The sequence below is a fragment of the Haliotis asinina genome, chromosome 3, assembly GCF_037392515.1.
Source record: "Haliotis asinina isolate JCU_RB_2024 chromosome 3, JCU_Hal_asi_v2, whole genome shotgun sequence".
NCBI lineage: Eukaryota > Metazoa > Mollusca > Gastropoda > Lepetellida > Haliotidae > Haliotis > Haliotis asinina.
Window position 1 is genome coordinate 24,809,619 of NC_090282.1, and position 23,514 is coordinate 24,833,132.

The 23,514-nt window shown below is 37.4% G+C and overlaps 2 protein-coding genes across 4 annotated transcripts in view; one reads left to right on the forward strand and one right to left on the reverse strand.

Annotated features, from left to right (window-relative positions):
* Window positions 1-23,514, reverse strand: part of LOC137277734 (T-complex protein 1 subunit gamma-like) — a 223,035-nt gene that overhangs the window by 187,163 nt on the left and 12,358 nt on the right. The gene's annotated exons all lie outside the window — the stretch shown is intronic.
* LOC137277725 (multiple C2 and transmembrane domain-containing protein 1-like) overlaps window positions 1-23,514 on the forward strand; it is a 172,392-nt gene that overhangs the window by 142,275 nt on the left and 6,603 nt on the right. For 2 of the 3 annotated variants that reach the window (XM_067809618.1, XM_067809615.1), the window contains 12 exons: window positions 8,268-8,447; window positions 10,407-10,537; window positions 11,811-11,997; window positions 12,543-12,597; window positions 14,083-14,224; window positions 14,826-14,928; window positions 15,064-15,165; window positions 16,093-16,167; window positions 16,847-16,966; window positions 18,095-18,220; window positions 18,942-18,989; window positions 21,412-21,435. In XM_067809618.1, the coding sequence (XP_067665719.1) occupies window positions 8,268-8,447; window positions 10,407-10,537; window positions 11,811-11,997; window positions 12,543-12,597; window positions 14,083-14,224; window positions 14,826-14,928; window positions 15,064-15,165; window positions 16,093-16,167; window positions 16,847-16,966; window positions 18,095-18,220; window positions 18,942-18,989; window positions 21,412-21,435 (1,293 nt within the window). The remainder of the gene's footprint in view (window positions 1-8,267; window positions 8,448-10,406; window positions 10,538-11,810; window positions 11,998-12,542; window positions 12,598-14,082; window positions 14,225-14,825; window positions 14,929-15,063; window positions 15,166-16,092; window positions 16,168-16,846; window positions 16,967-18,094; window positions 18,221-18,941; window positions 18,990-21,411; window positions 21,436-23,514) is intronic. The other variant, XM_067809617.1, reaches the window with a different exon arrangement.

The following is a 23,514-nucleotide window of genomic DNA, read 5'->3' on the forward strand; positions in this document are numbered from 1 at the left end:
TCATCCAGCTCCTATCCTGCAGTCTGTCATCCAGGCCCAGAAACACATGTAGCCAAGAAAGCCCATGCAAATCTAGCTTTCAGATGTAGATTGATGATTTCATCCAGCTCCTATACTGTAGTCTGTCATTCAATCCTTCAAACAAATGTAGCAAAGAAAGCCCATGCAAATCTAGCTTTCAGATGTAGATTGCTGATTTCATCCAGCTCCTATCCTGCAGTCTGTCATTCAATCCTTCAAACAAATGTAGCCAAGAAAGCCCATGCAAATCTAGATTTCTACAGTTCCGATGTCATTCCGGAATTGTACTTGTACTATCTGTTTGTGAATTCTTGTCTTGCCTGTGTATATGTTTGAGATGGATTATGCCAGTAGACAGGATATACTCACATTTTCACAAGACCCACGAAGATCTGGGGTAGAAAAGGACTTCAGCAACCTATGCTTGCCAGAAATGGCGATTATGTTTGTCATAAGAGGCAACTAATGGAATTGGGTGGTCAGGCTCACTGACTTGGTTGACACATGTCATCAGTTCCCAATAGCACAGATTGACGTTCATGCTTTTTGATCACTGGATTGTCTGGTCCAGACACTCACTCACACACTCACTCACTCACTCAGAAAATGAACAAAGCCTCAGTGCTCCTTTTCATTATATTTTATGTTTATGCATTTACCCCTTTTTTGCGGTACAATATATGTTAATTTCAGAGACATGAGTGAGTGAGTGAGTATGGGTTTGCAGCACTTTTAGCTGTATTCCACCAGTATCAGGGTGTTAAACACCTCAAATGGGCTTCACACATTGTACCCATGTGGAGAATCAAAAAAGGGACATGCCAACATATAACCACTAGGCTATCCCACCTCCCCTTAGAGACTAGATGCTAATCTAGGTGTTATGCTTCTTGTTCCACATGGCGTAATACATGTGCTCCTGGATTCTTGATTGCGATAACCATCAGATATGTGGATCTCTAACCTGACACGTAGTGACTAAAATACGGTTCAGACCAAGAACTGTCACTCATGTAATTCTGTTAATAGAGGAACATGAAAACAGAACTGCTTACTTACTCACTTGATTTCTCTGTGCATGCGGCTACACACACTCATATACACATGCCCATAAACATGTCATTACAGGGGTTCAAGAATATGTTGAAAAGCCATTTGCCACAGGGCAAGTGACTTCAAGAAAGTAGTTTGTCCTGACTAATTGTCCACTTGCCCTGATTTTATGACACAATGTGTGATGTTAATGTTTACCGGACTATTTATCGAAGAGTGATAATTTTCCCCTATACTTTATTATTATTGACAACTTTAATAGCTTCATTATGAGCAGATATGAAATTAAATCCAAAATTATTTGCAGTTTCAAACCGTAAGTGGAAATTATCTAGTAGTCCACAGACAAGTAAGATACCATTATTTGATTGCCCGAAATAAAAACTGACTTGTCCTGAGAGTCCAGCAATGGGATTTTTCAAACCCCTGCATTATGTAAATACATGTACATGTACATTGTTAAATCTCACCTCACCTCGCCTCGCCTCGACTCACCTCACCTCACCTCACCTCACCTCACCTCACCTCACCTCACCTCACCTCACCTCACCTCACCTCACCTCACCTCACTTCACCTCACCTCACCTCAGTAACCTGCACGATGCATCTAAATACTGGTTGCATGACAGCAGAACATTTTAGGCAATTAAGTTACTTCCGTAATCTTAGTGTCATCAATCAACCACAACAAGCTTCATGTTCAGCAATGTCACTAGATTAGAACATGAGTATCGGTTAACTACAGCTCAGAACACCAAAAGCAGCATCATTGGCATGTATAAGATATACTCTCTAAAGAGATTTATAATGCACCATAGGACTCAACATCACAATTTGATAATACCTGATTGAAAATGAGCTGTCAGCTGAGATTAATGTCAAAGAAACTGCAGAGGGATATGTTATTGATGAAGAAATTAAGGCACTATTATGCACAACTAATCAGATCAGCCTGTGTATAACCAGCCTATCACTGTCACTCAGTAAGGTAATGGTTCTATGAAGATCAAAACAGCATTGTTTAAATTACCAGACTTTCTGAAAAAAGGATATTTTGACCTAAGTGTGTCATATTAGAAGGGGATTAGAGTGATAAATGTTGTCACTGAGATAAGATGATCAAAAGTGTTGGACCATGAGTTGGACTAGCTTGAGTTTTATTGTGAAAGGTTTTATTGTGAATTCTGTATTGTTAATTCATCTTTTTAAACCAACTGGCGAATGTGACTCAATCTGGTTGAAATGAGTTAGATGAGATTGGAACCTAGGACACTTTCAGACTTTCAGACTTCTCACCGTGTATGAGTATGCAATTTATGGATCTTTGTTTATTTCCTCAAAGCCAGATTTAACAGACAAAAACTTGTATGGATACCATATTAACTGAATATGCAGTTTTATTATCTGTATTATTGGATAAACTTCTGTTAGTTGTTTATATTCCTCACTGAGTATTTTTGCCGAATTCTTTTATCCTTAAACATGAGATAATAGTCTAAATATCAGTGTTCTCAGTCACTTGTTATCTACTGGAAAGTTTGTAAATAATTGAGTCTGGACCAGACAATCCAGTGATCAACAGAATGAGTATTGATTTGCACACCTGTGATACGCTGGCAACCAAGTCAGCAAACCTGACCACTCAGTAGTTGCTTCTTACAATGGTCAGCTGAAAAGAACAGTTTGTCAGCAGCTTATTGCCATAATTGCCATTATTGGTACTATCAAATGGTAACTATCATTATAAACCTGGCTTCATTACATGTAATATAGAAACTCAGCAATGTGAATTTCAAACTTAATCTGTTGGAATATATAGGAATCCTCTTCCATGCCCTTTATTATCAAACCTCATGGCAACTGTTTTACAGTTAAATATATTATTACAAAACAACTAAGAAAGGCATTAAGGTGAAATCAGTAATTCAGTTCAAATATTTAATTTTTTATTTACATGGGAAATTACCTTATATTTTTTAAATATAGACATTGCAATGTTGATGGAAGTCAAACGTAATATAGTTTGTGAATACCAGCTAGACTGCATTAATTTTCGACTTGCATGCACATCATGTTTTCACAATCAGTGGACCAAAGATAGTTTGATGTCAGTGTCTTATGCAGTACCATTTTTAGTTTATCTTAATCTGTTGTTTTCTTTCCCTCCTAAATATGTAGACCAGTTCTGTTTCAATCTCTGAATGAACAGAAATCAGAATGAACAAAACTGTTATGCATAGTACTGTTTTAGCACCTTTGAGTGATGACCTCATTATTTGAAGTCATTCTTTGTGATCATCTGTTATCTATTTCTGGTTATAGCATTGTGCCTTTAATAGCATGGCTCAAATCCATACTATAACTGTCTGTTTTATATCCCATCTGACACACAGTCTCTTAGAGATCAATATAGGACTAGTTTCAGGAAAATAGTTGTTTGAACAGTGTCTCTCCCATGTTTTGTGCGATCCCTGTCAGTGGATAATGACAACCTAGATCATTTTCCATTGATTTAAGAGACTGCTTTCCTCTTGACTAGTTTCATTCCCATCCCAATCAAGATCCAGTTGATTGAGAAGATAAGTATGTGCTGTCGTAATGGTTACATCATGCACAGAACCAGAATGGTCGACGGGCTTCATATACATCAGTGTTTAATTGCCAGCCTAAATATCCATTTCTTTGGTGACTTAATGACAGATGTCACATGATCAAAGAGTGTATTATTAGTCTTAGCTGTAATTGTCTTGCCATGAAATATCTACACTTAATGGGTGATTTTTTAGTTTGGAAGACAATTACTCACTTTTGGAAATGATAGAAGCAGCAGTCCAGCTTTGGTCTAGCTCCGGATTCGGTATTTACACCAGCTACATGCAGCATGTATAGACAGAACCCAGTTTATGCTTTGCCCTCTTCCAAAAGTGGAATTCAAATTGACAGGATTGGAGATACTGAAAAAAAGTAAATTGTAACAGCATTTCTTACATCAGAACTCGGGGAACATAACATCAATGAAATAATGCCAACTCACTTAATTCATTAGCCTTTATAGTTGTTCCCAAGACATTTCCTTGACTATAGTCACATTCAGATCTAACAAACAGTTCTCATACAAACACCAGATTCAGAGTTGAAATACACCTGCATTTGCAGCCAACAAGCATCATTTGACCAATATCACAGGCTGATGATTATTATGTATCCATGACTATATTGATCATTAAGTGAAGATACAATGTGCAGAATCTAACAGTTGGTTGAAAATGGTATGCTTTGATCCCACATCTGACTTCATTTTGTTTGTAAGTTCTGATAATATGCTTTAAGGTATACTACATATGCCATACATCTATCATCCAAGGAATGAAGGCAGGCTAGCGCTGTAGATACCAGTCATCAGAGATTGTAATAAAAGACTTACCCATATTGTTCTATCCCTTGTAAACATCAGTCAGTGCTATATATGTTGTCATGATATATGTTGATATATTAATCTGTTTCTTACTCAGTTCTAACCACAATTAAAGCTCTTAAAATAAACTGGATGGAAATATGTAGATTTGGATATTATGAATTATGATCTATTTATTTATTGACACTCATTCATCATTGAAGAAATATAAATCATAAAAATACCAATATCCCTAACTTGTTTTGTCCAGTATATATGTAGTGAAGTAAAGAGGTTTGATGTAAAGAGGAAAAAAGATTTACATCTTTTGTTTGTTTGTGTGATAATTTGAGTAATCATTTTACATCAAGAAATCAGAAGTAGTTAGGTCTAAAAATTGTAAATATGAGCTTTGTCATGACTTATAAGCATTTGATCTTTGATAAGGCAAACCGCATGATTGCTGGGGTCCTTCCTAATATATTAGGGATGTATGGGTAGCCTGGAGATGCGCTCATCACAACAAAAACCCGGGTTCGATTCCCCACATGGGCACAATCTCTGAAGCCCATTTCTGGGGTCTCCCTGTTTTGATATTGCTAGAATATTGCTAAAAGCGGCGTAAAATACAGCTCACTCACTCCTGATATATCATAGAATCAAATATTTCAGGGTGTAACCCTAGATCTATCATTGTTTAAGGGAAAAAGATAAACTTTCCACACACCAGTGTGGCAATATCAGTGAAGGTGAAGGCTATGCTGGTTAACTGTATCTTAGTACACAGTTTAAGGTTGGACCATCTGGATCAGCACACCTAGCAAGTTAGTGAAGATAAGATAGTTTGAAAAATATCTTCAAGGCAGTGAAGACTTGGTATAAAAATGGTGCATTTAGGTCTACAGTAAAACAGCAGTCTGGTTGTCCCCACACATGTGCCATCATCCATGTTTGAAAGTCAGCTGGTATTTTAATTTTGTTCTGAAATTGATGGAAATCACAAATTAATCCTTCAGCTCGCCAAAGAAACATGGTGTGTATGATCCAAAGTGATTAATGAGGCTAAGTTTTGTTCGTGGATTTATTGGTTTAATATTCAAATTGCAGTTTGGTTATCAATCATTTGAATAGACTGGCCAGACGAACCTGATTAAAAGGCAATATTTCAGAAAGTATTCAGGGATGCACATGGGCTAGACTACTTTATTCTAGCTAGACTAATTCATTGACAAATGTGCCTCATAGGTGTTGGATCAGTTTTGTCAAAAATGAATCCCATAGCGGAAATTAAAGTGGCTGATTCCAAGATTTTTTGGTAGTGGAGCGGTCGAGGGGATTACCTCCCATGATTTGAAAACTTGGTTCATGGTTCTAGGCTTAATGAGAGGGTGATTTCAAGAGAAAGCTACAGGGGCAATTCATAGAGGGATAGCAGGTGAGGTATGTGTGTTATCTGGAGAGGAAATGGTTGGGTTATCCAGAAAGGTATTTGGGTTATCTCACTTAAGTGGGAAGGAGGTTTGAGAGTAATCCAAAGAGAAAGTGTGTGGGTTATCCTACTTGGAATTGTGGGGTTTATCCAGAGAGGAGGTGCACAGGTTATCCAGAGGGGAAGCATGTGGGTTATCTAGAAAGGAAGCATCTAGGTTGTCCAGAGATAATGTGGGTGGGTTATCCAAAGAGGAGGTGTGTGGGTTATCCAGAAAGGAATCTTCAGGGTATATCCAGAGAGAGGTTTTCCACAGACAGGCCTTGTGTAGGTTATCCGCAGGAAGTGCATGGGTTATCCAGATAGTAGGTTGAAGGGTTTATCCAGAAAGGAGGTAGATAACACTGCTACAGCCACATGGCAATACACTGTGCTCCATTCCTGGCTCTCATGCAAGTTTGGGGGAGTCTGCCTGTTTCTGCATGATTTCTCAATCGTCTTGACAAGGCTTCATGTTTTGATGCATCAGGAGGAGAAAATGTGCGAACAGAAGTTCCTGGTATGTTAACTAAAGTAATTAACACAATTCAAAGTTTAGCTTTTCATTGGAATACCTTCATAAGGAAGTTCCTAGCATTCAGTCCCTGAAGTTCCAATCCACCCAGAACAAGCGTTTGGAATCAAAATGATATCTGACGTCTGCATCAGCCTTTAAACAAGAGAAACAGCAGTGGGATTTTATCCCATTAGATCTTGTTTCAAGAATGTTTGCACCTCCTGACAAATTTATTTTAGTTACCCTAAATCCTATTTTATATTTTATCTTATTCCTGATCAGATAGTTCAGTATGTTTTTCATCCTTTTTTTTTGGGTCTTGGAAATTGTGTTTAGAAAATCTGATTCCTCATAGCCTTACTATTTCTGCTGACAGAGCTTTCTCTCCCTTTGAAAGTCCATTAACTAATCTTGGGTGATTACTGTCAACATTTGAACACACCTTGTCTGCAGACAACCTGATGTTGCGTCCTGAGTGAGGCATTGTGGTACGGAGCTCTCACTAAATGATGATGGTACTGAACTTACATTTAGCAATATTTCCTATAATTCAGTGATTGATGTGATGATCAGCCTCAGCACCATAGAGGTATGATTACGCAGGATTAACCAAATCATCGCTTGGTCAGCATACAGCTGACAGTGGGAACAAGGTGATTTATATCATAAACTGCAAGTAAGATCACATCAAACAGTCATAGTACCAAAGTACTATTATTTTACAGGACCACTACTGGTCAGTCAGATAGTCTCAATGTTTTCATGATTGAAAATAAACTGAAATATCAACCCCTCAAATTCCTGTGTAAGTATAGGAAGATAAAACATTAGTGCCAGAGAACAACGCATAGGTCTGCAGGGAAAGGTTACCCGTGTCCAGTGGATGATGTGTCAATAGTGGACACATTTGTCTGTCTGATGTCGTCAGGATATAAACATGGAGGTGATAGTGTCGATGTCCTATATTATCAACAGCATCCAGTTGTAGATTATCAAGAATGTTTGTGTTTGCCTTGAGAGGACTATTACCAGTACAAGCTGAGACATTCACTGACACTTAGTGAGTTGCATGACCTTTCCTATCCTGCTCTCCTCTGTCCAGACCTACAGTGTGGCCACCTTGCCCATTTGCATGGCAGTGTTTATCCTGCTTCCAGGAGAATGCAGGGGGTTTAGGGAGAGATGCTTGTGTTGATTCATGTATGTAAATACATCCAAATGTTTCATAACTTACACAATGCTGTTTACTGCTGCAGTTCAAGATCTCAAATGTCAGACATATCTAGCCAATAGTTGCAAAGGATGCCTGGATCTCTTGTTAGTCATTTCAGTTTCTAACCATTTCCTAGAGCCATATTGTGGAAGTGGTGTACTGTGTGTGAAAGAAGATACAGAAGTACTAGTGATGGTAATGGTCTGTAAAGCAGAGCCTCAGGACTAATACATTTTCACAATTCATGTAATTAAGAAATGTATCATGGAAGCTAAACGTGAAAATGACCAAAATATTAACAAATATATTCAGTTTCTTGATGCAGTCTATGTAAGCCTGTTTGTATCTTGTTCATCAAATATTTATATTTCCAAACAGTTTCCATAAAGTATTGCCTGCATTCCAGAAAGTGGTTGTGTTGTGTAGTGAATAATGCTTTTGATCATCAGTCTGATGCCTGAGCTTGTGGGTACAGTGTGTGAAGATGACCTTGGTTTTTGTTTTGATTGGATATTGCCAAAAGAGGCATGAAAGCATGCACACCAGCTTGGAAGTAACTTACTCCCTTCTCCAATTCTATTTGCAAGGATTTCTGTTTCAGTATTTTAAACGAAGTGTTCGTGGGTCAGACACAGCATCTAAGAAGATGAAGATGCAGATCTGGAGCAGCGTTGTGACGATCGTGTTGGTTGAGGGATCCAATCTCGTTCCAATGGATGACAACGGCTTCAGTGATCCATATGTCAAGTTTCAACTCGGAAAAGAAAAATATCGCAGCAAGGTAGTTATGTTCTTGTTAAGTCAGTATGTCATCATGGCTGGAGTGTTATATATAGAGGTTGAAAAAGCTGATGACTAGGGGCTGGGGCTTGTCTAAGGCTCTTCAGTGAGCTGTGCCAGTATGGCCACGGATTCAGATTGCAGATGTGATGGTGTTTCTAGACTTGGCTGTATCCAGATATGTTATATTTGGGATTACATTTTATCAGTTAACTACCGACTCTAGTGCTTCTTCTTGGTCCGGGCCCATGAAGTTCCGGGGTAGAATAGGCATTCAGCAACCCATGCTTGCCATAAAAGGCGACTATGCTTGTCGTAAGAGGCAACTAATGGGATCAGGTGGTCAGACTCGCTGACTTGGTTGGCACATGTCATCGGTTCCCAATTGCGCAGATTGATGCTAATGTTGTTGATCACTGGATTATCTAGTCCAGACTCGATTATTTACAGACCGCCGCCATATAGGTGGAATATTGCTGAGTGCGGCATAAAACTAAATGCACGCACTCACTCACCCAATACTTAGGGTAAGTGTTGGGCTAACTAGCCATCCCATCCCTGATTATCAGTATGTATTACATTTTAGTTGATTGAATTATGTTATCATAATGTGATTAATCAAACGTGATTGATTGAATGGTAAACATATGTGACATTGATTGAGTTAAATTCAACAGTTCCTTTCCGATCAATGTTTAGATGTGACATCAAAATCAAGGTCATTGCATAAATTGGCCCCAAACAAAAAAATAAGAAAAAGATGTTATTTCATGTAGAAGGGATGGTTTGTTTCAGATAGACTGAGATACTGATGGATTTGGGGAAAATGAAACATACATCACATTTAAGTTATTGCGTATAATCTTTTAACAAGTGCAATTGGGGTGTTTGAAGACATGGCAGCACATATAAGATTTTCATTATGCTTCAGGGATGAATCAGAAAATGGATTATCCTACAGTTTGGTTTACATGTAAAACTAACAAGTATATTGTTAAATACCAAAGTGCATTATATTAACTGTTTAATAGTTCCATTGTAATTTGTCATACCACTTGCCCCCAACGGCATGTTAAGGTATTAGAAAAACTAATTGTTACATGTAGGGATATTAGATCAGACCAAGTATCCAGTACCTCAAGCTGGTCAAAATAAAGTTGGAAAGTGTAGCAGTTACTGTGCTCGCTTGTCACAATGAAGACCTGGCTTCAGTTACAGTCATATTTATAAACCTGCAGTGATGACACTCCACAGGCAGTTTTCTGGGCATTCTCCATGACATCCCATTGATTTTCTACACAATTCGCATGAAAATTCTGAGGAGTAGCCCTTGACTTTGAATTAGATTGATACAACTTTGTCGTGTTATCACTGACGATCACAATATTGAAAAATTCCAATATATGTTTCTGATACCTGGTTTCGAACCTACACCCCTTCGGTTACTAGCTTGGCAGTTCATGTACTAGTCTATAATGGATCATTTTGAAAATTGAAATTGTTTGTCATTATGAACCATGTCTTCCTCACAAGACAAGTAGTGTGGGCAGCGACATGCAGGACATGAGTAGCGCGTCAAGAGCACATGCATTGCATATTCAAGGCAAAGTGTCAGCTGCCAGTCATATCCCTGATGATTTCAACATAAACACCAAATACTGAAATTATATCTAAAGTACATCTCTGGTTCGTTCATAAGTTGAATCAAAACCATCTCCTCCTCTGTTTTGTTTGAAAAAGTAAGCCCTTGGCCATGGAAAATTTTCCTCTCCCACAAGCTTACTTTTTCAAAGCCTTTAGTATGAACTGTAGTGACGTTCCTGACATTGCTATGTTTGTTTTCTTTAGAGCTGAATGCATGTCATCCCCTGAACTCCTCACATTTTGGAGCAACTTTTCTTATAGTCGTCTATTAAACCAATGAAAAATATGAATGATAATAAGATGTATTTGTTTTCAGTTTAAATCAAAGACATTGAACCCCAAGTGGTTGGAGCAGTTTGATCTACGCATGTATGATGACCAGACGAGTCAACTTGAGATGACAGTGTTTGACCATGATGTCACAGGGAAGGACGACTTCATGGGAAGGTGAGTTGTACGACAGTGTTTTACCACAACATCACAAGGAAGGACAACTTCATAGGAAGTTGAGTTGGACAGATGTGTTTCACCATGTCAACGAGAATGATGACTTCATGGGAAGGTGAGTTGTATGACCTTGTTTGACCACAACATTTGACTTTACCAGGACGGACAACTTCATAGGAAGAAATTCGAGTTGTGTAGAATATACTGTTTGACATTGAGATGTATTATTGACAAAGTTTTTTAACTTACTCTGAAAATATATTCAAACATAAACAAAAATTTAAAACATTCTCTTGTGGAGCTAAAGTATCTGTAGAACAGGAATATTCTCCATAGTGTTCTGTGTCATTGTGACAGCAACTGGACAATGCATATGAACATGTTTTATTCATAAAATCATTAAGACACAATGTGCAGTAGCCACAAATATTTTGTTAAGAAAGTCCCTTGAGCCTGTCCATGAGAGACACCATGCTCCCCAGGCTAATATCACTCTATATTGCAATATATCGACCACAGAAGGGATGAAGTCAGTCTGGACTTTTAGCATTAACTCAAATGCCAAGGGATGAATCCTTTGTGATGACAGATAAATTCTATAAAATTTTGATCAAATGCCAACAAACACTGGAAAATGAAGTCTTGATTAAATGTGTTGGGTGTTTTATTGATGTTTGCATAACCTGGCCAAGGCAGGATAACCAGATAACCCATAGGCAGGGAAGGGGTGACAGTATTATTGATGGGTCTCAGATGTTTTTAACTTTTCATATATAAAATATCTGAGCTTCTAACCAGATTAAAAACAAACATTTAAGATGGTGACACCATGTAATCATGAATTTTTATCTTAATATTTGAAAATTAAGTAGCACAGTTTCAGTCAAAAATTTTAACTGTTACAATGATATGCTAAGAATCTTGATTGGTCATGCATGCATCAATAATTGATGTGCCAATACATACAAAATACCTACATACTGAACAAGATGCACACTACCTAAATCTGTCATGTCACTATGGTTACGCAATAACAGAATAGTTGTAGTTACATGAAAGAATTATGTGGTCCGTGTTAGTTTTTAGAAGTACTTTGTAAACCAAGTACTTTCCATATGCCTCTTGTGTCAACATTTCTTTCTCATTGCTATAGTCAGTAGAAAAATGTTGAAATATCTATGCTATGTTGGCTTCTATGTACACGTCTGTAACATTTTCCAACATTTTGGTTGTATATGATGGCAAGGGTCTAGGATAGACTTTGTTTTCCCAGAGCTGTGATTGACCTGGCAAAGTTGGAAAGGGAGTGTACTCATACAATCTGCCAGAACCTGGAGGATGGTGCGGGAATGGTCCGGTTGTTGTTGACGATCAGTGGCACTGCAGGCAGTGAGACCATCACCGATCTGGCCAACTACACACCTAACCCACGTGACAGAGAAGAGAGAGTCCGAAACTATGTATGATCTTTAACAGTTCTACATAACCAGGGTGTCCTTTCGCGAAGAACCTTCACTAAGTTGAACCTTCACTCCCATTCTTAAATGTTGCACAAATTGGACCTTAGTGACTTAATACCACCTTTGCACTTTGTGAAAGGAGGCCCTGTTCTTTCCAACAATTTTACTAAATTCATAAATGCAGAAATTATGTAAATGTGATGACGAAATAATATATGAATATATTTTTATTTACTGTCAGCATTTACTATGACTCCACATCTACCGAAGACATTGGGGTAGCGTAGAGATTAAAACATTCACTCGTCATGCCAAAGACCTCGGTTCGAATCCCCACATGGGTACAATGTGTGAAGCCCATTTCTGGTGTCTCCCAATGCAATTTGGCGTGAATATTGGTAAAAGTAGCATAAAACAATATTTAATCACTTCCCAAAGGTAATAGATGTAAACCATTCCATGAAAAGCATTTAGCTTTAGTGTGTAGGTTTCAATGTGTATAAGTATTCAAAAAGTGTTTTCCTGACCACTTATCTAATCAACAGGGTCTCCTGAAGTCAATCAACAATATAAAAGATGTCGGCTGGCTGCAGGTCAAAGGTGAGTATGCTGTATATAAATAATAATATTAATGAATTATCCGTAACTGCTGCCTCAGTTGTTTAATAAGATACTCTTTTATGACAACACTTCGTAACTACCTACTACCTTGTTGATTTCTTCTGACATCTCATTGACATTATATCAATGACATTAAAGGTCATGGTCATCAGGTGTCTTAAGGATAAACTAAAAACATGTCATGTGCTATGTTTGTCTCAGAAGGCATTATCACTTTGAAAAGGTCATTCAATCATGACATGACATACAACTATTTTATCATGACAGTGTCATATTAAGACTTCATATTTGTGTCACAATATAAGGTTTGCAAGTATATTAGAACATAGCCTTGAAGGTCCTAATCACAATACTGGTGGCTTGGGTTATCCAGGGTAATAATATGCTAGGAAAGCACTTGGGGGAGATAGTGGAATATTTTGTGCTATTAAAATCCACTCAATATTATTATCTGTCATTATTATCACTTGGTGACTTTCATGTTAAGTGAATGTTCCTACTGATTTCTGTTTCTTGGTAGGATTGATGTGAGGTCAGCAGTCACCTCATATGACAGAGGTCAAAATGGTTTAGGATCTCAGTTTTGAAAGGTTTCACTTCAAGTTAAGATGGCATATATGGTCAGCATGTAATACAAGCCTCATTCTTGTTCCTTATGGCACAATCAAAGAACGAAAAAGCAAGTCATCACCAATATTCCATATGCTGAATCTTGTAACTATGTATGACCTAGATATACATTTGCACAACTATGTAAACCAATCGTCCTTCTTAACAAAAACTGAGTGGTCTGTACTGGTTAAAGAAAGAATACTGAAAGCTGAAGAATCATATAATGCTTCTGTAACGAAGCGGAGACTTAACCTTGAATGATATCTCACTATAAGGTATCCTAAACATGTTCACGGGCTGTGGTCTGCGTGCTATAAAATGCCAGAATGTTTCTGTAATATTGCTGCACTTCTACGTATCAGCACACTTAGCATTCAGTCTCTTGAGTGTGACTGTGGCATAGTTGCCTATGACATTGTGAAACACGTATTTCTGCACTGTTCCCTCAAACAAAGTAACAGAAACGCCATGATTGAGTCACTAGTTGACATTCTAGATGTTGACACCTTTGTCAGTTTATGGAATGACGAAGACCTCTTTGTCTCATTTATGCTGGTGGTCTACCGAATGTATATGCCCAAGAACTTGAACAAGAAATATGGTTTAAATGTATAAAACTAACATCAAACTCTGTGACACCCTGGATATATCAACTAAAATACCTGCACTAATTTTGGCTGTGACCCACTACAACCTGTAAATACACATATATATGTTACTAATCTGCTGCATCTTCGATTTCGGAGGAAGTAAAGATTATCTATCTATATTGTCAGCATGTAATACAAGTCTCATTCTTGTTCCTTGTACAATCCAGATAAGAAGTACCATTTTAATTGTTGTTTATTTAAGTGTTCAAGGCTCAGGGTTTACGAGCAGCAGACTTTGGTGGCCAGAGTGATCCATTCTGTGTCCTGGAACTGGTCAACTCAAGACTGCAAACTCATACTGAGTATAAAACACTCAACCCACAGTGGAACAAGATCTTTACCTTGTAAGTCTGCTTCTCCCATATCCATTCAGTGTTATCCAGAAGGTGTTCACAGTCAACTGACAACATGCCATACATGGACAATTATAACAAACAGCCTTCCATGTAATTCCATTTTTATTGAACGAGTTCAGTCTTTCGCAGAAGTGAGTTAAGTATTCTGTTTCTTACTCTCCAACATAAACTGATAGAAACTGCCTACAGCGTGATGACTTGCACCTTTCCACAAGTCAAGCAAGGCCTAATGCTATTGTCACAGGGGTACTAGCATTGTGACGTAAGTCCAATATCACACAATTTTATTGGACAAATTGATAACACTGTAGACATGTTAAACAATCATATCTCCAATGAGCTGGTAAGAATGTGTTACTTGTTTAAGGTTAATTCTTGCATTGGATTTTCCTTTTCTGAAGACATTTCATTGAGTGAAAATATGTGTTGATATTTGATGTATGTTACTCATATGTGCTTGTAAATTGTAGTGTAATAACAATCCATGGGTGCTTCTGTGTGAATATAATGAATAATGATCTCATTTTATGAAATATTATGTTCAAGACGGCAGCATTCTGACAAATTGTGGTTGAACTCTGTTTCCTAGCAATGTGAAGGACATTCATTCCATGCTTGAGGTGTCGGTCTGGGACGAGGACCGGGACAAGAAAGTGGAGTTCCTGGGAAAACTGTCCATTCCCCTTTTGAGGGTAAGTGTAGGGCTAACTAGTCATCCCAATACTGAAGTTAAGTGTAACACTGACTAGTCATCCCAAATCTGTACATACACTCAGTGGGACTTAGAGTTGACAGTGAGATAGTGGATAATTTCTGATTGTTTTCAGATAAAGAATGGAGAGCGTCGGTGGTATGCACTCAAAGACAAGAAACTTCTTCACAGAGGAAAAGGTGCTATTCTATTGGAGATGGATTTGATCTTCAACCATGTGAGTAATCATGTCGTCAAATGCAACCTGCTATATGATCAGTGACAAAGACATGAGGTCCTGTGTATAACAACATGCTACTTGAGGGGCAATGGAATAGCCAAGTGGGTAGAACAATCGTGTATCTTATTAAGCTGAAGACCAGGTTTTGTCCACAAGTTGGGCACAATGTGTGTGTCTGGTGTCCTCAGAGATATTGATGGAATATTGCTAAAAGGGTGTAAGTCCATACTCACTTAAACTCACTCATGATCCTCTTGACTAGGGGTAGTGGTTAAAGCGCTGGCTCATCACACCAACCCAGGTTTTGATTTCCCACATGTGTACCATGTTTGAAGCCCATTTTGGGTGTGCCCTGAAATATTGCTAAAAGCAGTATAAAATCATCCTCACTAACTGACAGTTAATGTTCTTTCCTGCTTTTAGAAAATGTCCGTCGCAGAACTGTGCGGTAGCATAAGAAAACCTGCTCAGTTTTCGTCTTGGTTACAATTGTTTGAGTTCATTTCATGTACAGATCCCAAACTGTGACCATAACACTGCCACCAAAGCATTGTAAAGCCCAGCTATATAGCAACATTCAAAATACCTGCCTGCACAACTGCCCAGGACGGGTTATTTCAACACAGACTGCCACATTCTCAATTTCACCTGCCTGACGGCTAAAATGTAGAAGGCTGTATATCAAGATATTCATCATATTTCAGGATAACAAATCATTGTTAATTCACTCATAAAAATAAATGAAGTCCAGTTGAATGATAAACAACATCACTTGTCAAACCATAATTATTTGTGAGCAGGTTTTGGTGAGTCTTTCCAAGGTTTACATCTAACTGATCCTGTGTGCTGGCTGAAGTTTTTTGGAGTTTTTCATGCCCTGTATATTGGATATTATTAATGCAATATTGTTGTGCATATCAACAGATAAAGTCAGCAATCAGAACGGTGAACCCTCTAGAAGAGAAATATATGCAACCAGAGCAGAAATTCAAAATATCAGTAAGTGTGATGAAGGCGTTTGTTTTATAATTGTCATACTGCTATCCAATAATGGTGTTTCTGAACCAAATAAAAGTGATATTTTGTTCACAGCTCTCTTCATACTGGAGAATGCTTGAGAACATGGTACTGATAAGTCCAGACAAGCATTTTTGTTACTTCAAACTCCCAGTGGACTTGAACTTTTAGTTCCAAAAATGTTACATGTCTTAAGAATATATACATCTCTTAAAAAGGGGAATAGAATCCAATTTGTGCTCAGAACAATGTATAATTCTCATGTTGGTAGTGTAAACTTGCCAAATCATTCCAGATATTATTTGGATTCATTTCTTTGATAATGCTATATGTCCATGATGACAGACTAAGCAAACCTCTCTATACGTCATGTAAATAAAACAACTTTTTGTATCTGTTTTACGATTTAAACACTGAAAGTCAGTACCAGATCATAGATTATAACATGTAACATATGTAGAAAATCTTGATCTATGACTTTAACATTGAAAGACTGTAACAGACTTTTGATTAGCATGTTTCATATGTAGATGATTTTGCTCAACGATTTAAACTTTGAAAGTCTGTACCAGCTCTTTGATTAACATGTTACATATGTACATAATTTTGATCTACGATTTGAATATTGAAAGTTTCTTTCATGAATGTGTTATATGTGTAGATCATGAAGAGAAACATCGACCGAGTGTCTCAGATCATTTCATCTATGATGGAAGGTGGTCGCTTCTTACAGAGTTGTTTCAATTGGGAATCAACCCCGAGGAGCATCACAGCCTTCATTGTAAGTCTTATTGTATACCTAACAGTTTGTGAGTTTTAAGACCGCACTCAGCAATGTTCCAGCGGTATGGCATTTAAATGTGCAAAGTAGTCTGAACCAGATAATCGAGTGACCAATAGTCATGAGCATCAATGGAGACTGTGCAATCGGGATACAATGACATGTGTCAACCAAGTCAGAGAGTATGATCAGCTGATCCTGTTAGTTGCCTTTTACGACAAGCATGTGTTGGTCAAGACAATTCTAACCTGGATCATCTCGGGTCCTCACGGTGACAAGTATCATTCAGCACAGTAATATAACATAATTCTCAATACTGCCCAACACAGTCTGTTTCATTATGGTACTGATAATTCATGCTGTCGTACATACATGGATACACACATGGTAAGAATAGGGTTAGAATCCATTTTCATTGAAAGGCATTTAGAAGTTTGATGAACATGAATATGTGACACATTTTTATGGAAAACAAAACAATAGAAAGAAGTTGTTATCCATAAAGACATTTCATGTATTCATTGGTATTGAGCATGCTATGCATATTGAGAGGCCTCTGCAGGATCATTGTCAGGCTTGCTGATGTGGTTGATGTTAATTCGCTGTATCCTAATTGGAGGTATGGATATTTATGATCTCAGAAAAGGTTTTGTTTAATGTAGCACCTCTATATAGCTGAACAAACTAGTGGTGAAAGTGTCCGCTCGTCGTACCAAAAACCTGGTTTCATTTCCCCTCATGGGCACAATGTGGTGTGGTGCCCATTTCTGGTGTCTCCAGCAGTGATATTACTGGAATATTGCTGAAAGTAGCATAAGACTAAACTTGCTCACTTACAGAAAACAATGTCCTCCTTTTGTCCATTGAATATGCCGAAATACCCATTCTTGCAAGACTCACTGAAAGAACAAACATTGATTACCTGTTTCACTAAAGTGGTAAACATCGGTGACCTGCTTCACTAAAGTGGTGAACATTGGTGACCTGTTTCACTAAAGTGGTAAACATCTGTGACCTGTTTCACTTTAGGCTTTCCTGTCACATTAACCTGACATGCCTTGATGTAACTGGAAAACTGTTGAATCAGTACTGAACCCAACTTACTCACTCACTCACTCTGTGTTTCAGGTGTACCTAGTGGTGGTGTGGAACTTCGAACTCTACATGCTACCCATCACACTCCTCATATTATTCCTCAAGAATCTGGTCATTGCTCAAATACTTGGCGCTTTCAAGAAGGAACCTGTAGAAGACGTGAGTGCAGATAACATTAATATCACGTCTTGTTGCAATATCACATATCATTTTCTCATTGCAACTTAACACGTCATTATCTTGCTAATTGCTGCTCATGGTAATGTCTGCTTCATCAGCAAGTTTTTGGCCATTTATCTAAGACAAATCTGTCGATATTCCTACTTTGAAACCCTGTTATTTTGGGACAGCACCATTTACAATGTGATAGCGTCAGTATTAACTTTTGTGTTTCAGTGTCTTCTATATGTAGATCTTCAAGAACTAGTCTAAAAAGATGAAGAATAGCTGATCTCAAAGAAAAATATGGAGTCAAACCAATTATCTTACAAATTATCAGGTTCTATATACTGGTATTTTCAGTGCTAGCAAGTCTGATTCAAATTGACATAGATCTGTCCAGCATTTAATGGATGCCTCTATAATGCAGAGATACTGTTTTACACACATCTCTTAATATCATGGAACATCGGCTCTCTCTTGTACAAAATTATATGTCCATAATGGTGATAAATATCTCTCATGGTTGTAACAATCACGTTATCGTCTAAGATCACACATGCAAATTGTAGACAAAGGGGGGTAATCCAGTTTGATTCTGTCAACCTTGTTGAACAGTTCAGCTCTTAGATAAGTTGCTAGTGGAATGAATTACTACATACACCAGGAAATATTACAATATGAGATTTTTATTCACTTGTGTACTTTTTTTCTTATTCAGGATTATGTTGATGAAGATGACGACGATGATGAAGACGATAAAGAAAAGGTAAGTTAAATGAAAGAGTAAAGAGTTGGATTGCTTGAAATCAACAGGATATGACTTCCTTTTTCAGGTTTTCATGCTGTCCTGAACTCTATAGTTGATTCATAAATTCGCAGGACTGAATGTTGGAAACATTAAATAATCCACTGAAAGAACATGTCTTATGACTGATGTCTTTTCAAATTAGTTAAATCTGCTTCCAATCTCTTTTGTAGCATGTAGACCATATACTAAGGCTATCAAGATGTTATGACTGAGGTGCAAATTATATTAAGAATTGAAAATTAATAATCATCTTTGGAGCATACCTGGTAACAAGATTGTAACACAATACTCACTGTGGCATGTTTGTACAATGTCATGCCAGACTCTTGCTGCCTGTGACATGGTCAAAAAAAGATTCTGAAGGCCCATGTGCAGACAAAAAACATCTTTGACCTTGCATTCTCTCCCTGTATCCGTAACTACCAAACTTGCCTTTTCATCTACTAGCCTCAGGCTCCTAAATTGTGAAAATGTACAAATCCAGTGATGACAGTAGACCTCATTAGTTAGTAGTATTTGAGGGCTAGAATTCTGAACCAGTGTTGGTGTATGTGGAGAAAAGCAGCCTCATTATGGGATATTTACCAGCATGTTAATTAGGTCAGTCAGTAAAAGTGACGAATACGCTGGAATTTCCTTTACCATGCCTCACAGGTACTTCTTGTTGTCTGTCATACCTCTGCCTCACAAATAGCCATGAAGAACCAAATGCCAGTGCCTTGTCACTGCTTTAGGACATATGTTGAACAACGAGGTTCTGTTATAAACGGCCCATTGTACATTGATACAAAGACCTTATACCTAGATGGTCTCTGGTGTGATATGAACTTATTGTGTGCATTTCATGCTGTAATGGTATATATATATATCATCTTGATATTTTCATTAAGTTTTTAAAAACCTGTAAAAGTTCACTCACTGTGGTGGCCATATTTCTGTACTGCTCCTTTTGAATTATTTTGATATTATCCTTTGATATTATTTTGGTATATTGCACAATATCAGAATGATTTTTAGGGAAAGACATAGTCACTGCAAATTCAGAGCAGTTTTGCTCAAGCCTCACAAGTCAAGGAAAACACATAGTTGTCCAATCTCTGCCTGGTTTTATATAGTTTATCTTTATCACTGCCTTTCTATTGTCTGTTTAGGTTTTTCCACTGCAATTATATTTTATACAACAATCCCATTAGGTATGCACAATAATGCTTTCATATTTGATTTTCTCTAAACACAGAAAAAGGTAAACATTTTAATTGGTATATGGGTCCATTAATTCACATTTGCTGTGTTTGTTTCTTAGCACCCTGTAGAGTGGTCTTCTTCTTGTTGTTTGAGGACATTTTATCCTGTACAGTTTGCTTTGGCGTACATTAACATAGAATTACCTGTGAATATTCAGATCAGAACTTATTTTCATTTACGGAGAGTTATTGTAGAATTATGCTTGCTATTATCCTGATAATGTTGAAAAAAGGTCACATTACACGAGAGACATGATGGTTAGAGTGATCGTAACTCCCACTTCCTTTTTACCTTAGCGTAGTATTTTATAATATTTTATAATGGGTTAATGGGTTCATATCAGTTGTATTTGGATTCCCAACATTCTTCGTAATGTTGATGAGAAAAGTATCTGCTTATAGTACGTGAGTGAGTGAGTTTAGTCTTATGCCGTTCTCAACAGTATTCCAGCTATGTAACGGTGATCTGTATGTAACTGAGTCTGGTCCAGACAATCCAGTGATCAACAGCAGGAGCATCAGTCTAGACAACAGGGATATGATGACATGTATCAACCAAGTCAGCAAACCTGACAACCTGATCCCATTAGTAATATGCATGGGTTACTGAAGATCAATTCTAGTATGGATCTTCATTGTTTGTATCACTTTTTTGTGGAGTAAATTCTGATATAAGGAGACATACTTCAGTTGTTGCACCTTCACATTTAAATGCTTTATCACACGTCAGCTTTCTACCAGACTCGTGTGGTTCTGTCAGCGTCTTTGTGTGTGCATTTCTGTTTGCCAATTACAATTAACACATCTCTTTCAACCTTTTAAAGTTAGACTGCAAGGATTCAGCTTTTTCTGGCTGTTGGTTTTAAAGGTTAACATTTTGTTGTCTAAAGATAATGATGATGTTAAATGTAGATTCAGCAGCTGGACATTCATAATTGCTAAAAAGTGCATTCACAACTATGAAGAGGAATGTTGATTGTCTTTCATCAGCAGAAATGTTTCTTTAATATAAATGTATAGTTTCAAAGCATGAAATATTTATAATTTGTGTTCATGCTGTTTGACTTTCATGAGTAGTTAATCAAACGTTCATGTACATGAGATAGTATTCATGATTTCACTGATTCTCCCCTCAGAGTGTGAAAAAAAGTGATCAAAAGGTACGTTACCATGGTAACAAGATGAACTTATTGCCATCTTCCTGTCATCTTGATGGTTCAGTTGGTTGTAAACCAGCAGAGCTTTATACATGGCACAGATCTGTCATCCACTTCATATACAGGTTTATCTATCAGAATGTAGACAAAATATACTGGCACTGACAGAGACAGTGGTCATTTTGATAGAGAAAGCTGACATGATGGCCTCAAGCTTGATTGAATAAACAATTTACTTCTTAAAACTAATGTTAAAAATAAAATAAAATAAAAATCCTACCTTCCTACCCTGAATTTTAAAGATGTGTAATGGAAACGCAACACTTTTTTTATTTGGTCTTACAACAAAATTGTTGCTGTCAAGCCCGAGTATGTTGCTGACAAAACAAGGATTTATTATCAGGGTAGCTGGTGGATTTAAAGAATGAATAAACTCAATTTTTTGGACTCTTTTAACCATTAAATATGGAAAACTTGTGAATAGTCTTAAGGGTTACACCAAATTCATTCATAAAACATGTGTGGCCAATTAATACCAAGCGATTAGAAGTTGCCAAAAAGACATCAACTTCATTGTCACCCGCCAGCGAAACCACAGACAGGTTACTCAGCTCTGTCACTAGAGCACTGCAGCGAACCGCAGTGACGTTGTGTGAGGAAGGATTTTCAGTTAGTTGTATATAAAATGCATAACAAGCTCGTCAATTTGTTGATTTTGTAAAGTCAATGAAGACATGATAAATCGTAGTGTTGCGTCAAATGGTCCCAGGTGTCTGGTGATGGTTTCAAAATATTAGAAATAATTTTTCAAAACAATTGCCATGATTGCAGGTTTAGACAAACCTATAAACAAGATAATCTACCCCTGGAAATGTACATGAATACTACAGCAAACCACATAGGTATACCTCATATTACGTCACGTAGGCACTCCCCTCTGATTGGTGCATAGTGCTACCCATGATGCATTGAAAAAAAGTTTACACAGGCAGTAAGGTCAATTCAAATTGATGTTCAGGATGACTGTCCAATGAACATTATTAAGACTTACTCATAATTCATGAAGCTGAAGGCCTGCTATACCAGCTGAGCACAAGTCCTGTAAATGATTGGATGACAAGGAGGTCTCTCTGATCTGTGGGAATGTGTGAAACCAAGGGTATATGGTATGGTTTGTAGATGTTGATTTTGCTTTTATGTTTAATTTTCATAGACGTTGATTCCAAGAAATTCGTTGACATAAGCAATGTTATATAGAGGCCATAGTGAATGTACAAGGACATTTTCATCCATATTTTGAGCAGAAGTGGGCATTGAAATGGAGTAACCATTCCTAATTTACCATGTCATTCCAAGAAAAAAAATACAGTTTCTGTTCACAAAAATGACTGTCATGGTTAAACTGAAATGAAATTTGAGAATGCGTTTTGCAGTAATTGTTTGATTGGCATTCAAGAGGTTGGTATGTAAATAATGTTGCATACAACTCTATGTATTTGAAGTAGGTCAACTGAGGATGAAAATATTCTTTATTGGTTGATTATGGCCATGTGATCTGACACAGTCTGCTGTTGTTATGATGAAGGTTGTGGGGACTTTTGAGTTTTTGGTTTTTTAGAACTGGGGCTGTATAGATTTGTTTTGAAGGTAAACTATTTTCTACCTGACTTCTTTACTGACATTGATCATTGCATAGTTTCATGTTTGTCATGTTTTACTTATTTCATGTGAAATGGACTCATGAAGAATTGCCATTAAAATATTTGTAGAACTACAGTAGATGCGGTCAGAACCAGCATCTGTTTAATCCAGCCAGTTGTCAACACGGCCATAAAATCTCAGTCCTGTCCTAGGCTTGTATATTTATATCAGCTGTACAATCTAGCATGTTGTCTAAACCAGATTACGTCTTCAGTCTCCAATGAGTGCCGGCTTAAACAGCCTCAACTGTATATGATAATGCCTAGCTTGTTGAAAAGGTAGTTAAAAGTGGAAAATATGTTTGATATCTGTTCTGAAGCAGTAAGATAAAGAACTTAGCATGGATAATACCTCTAATGGCATTGTTGAAAATAATCTTAT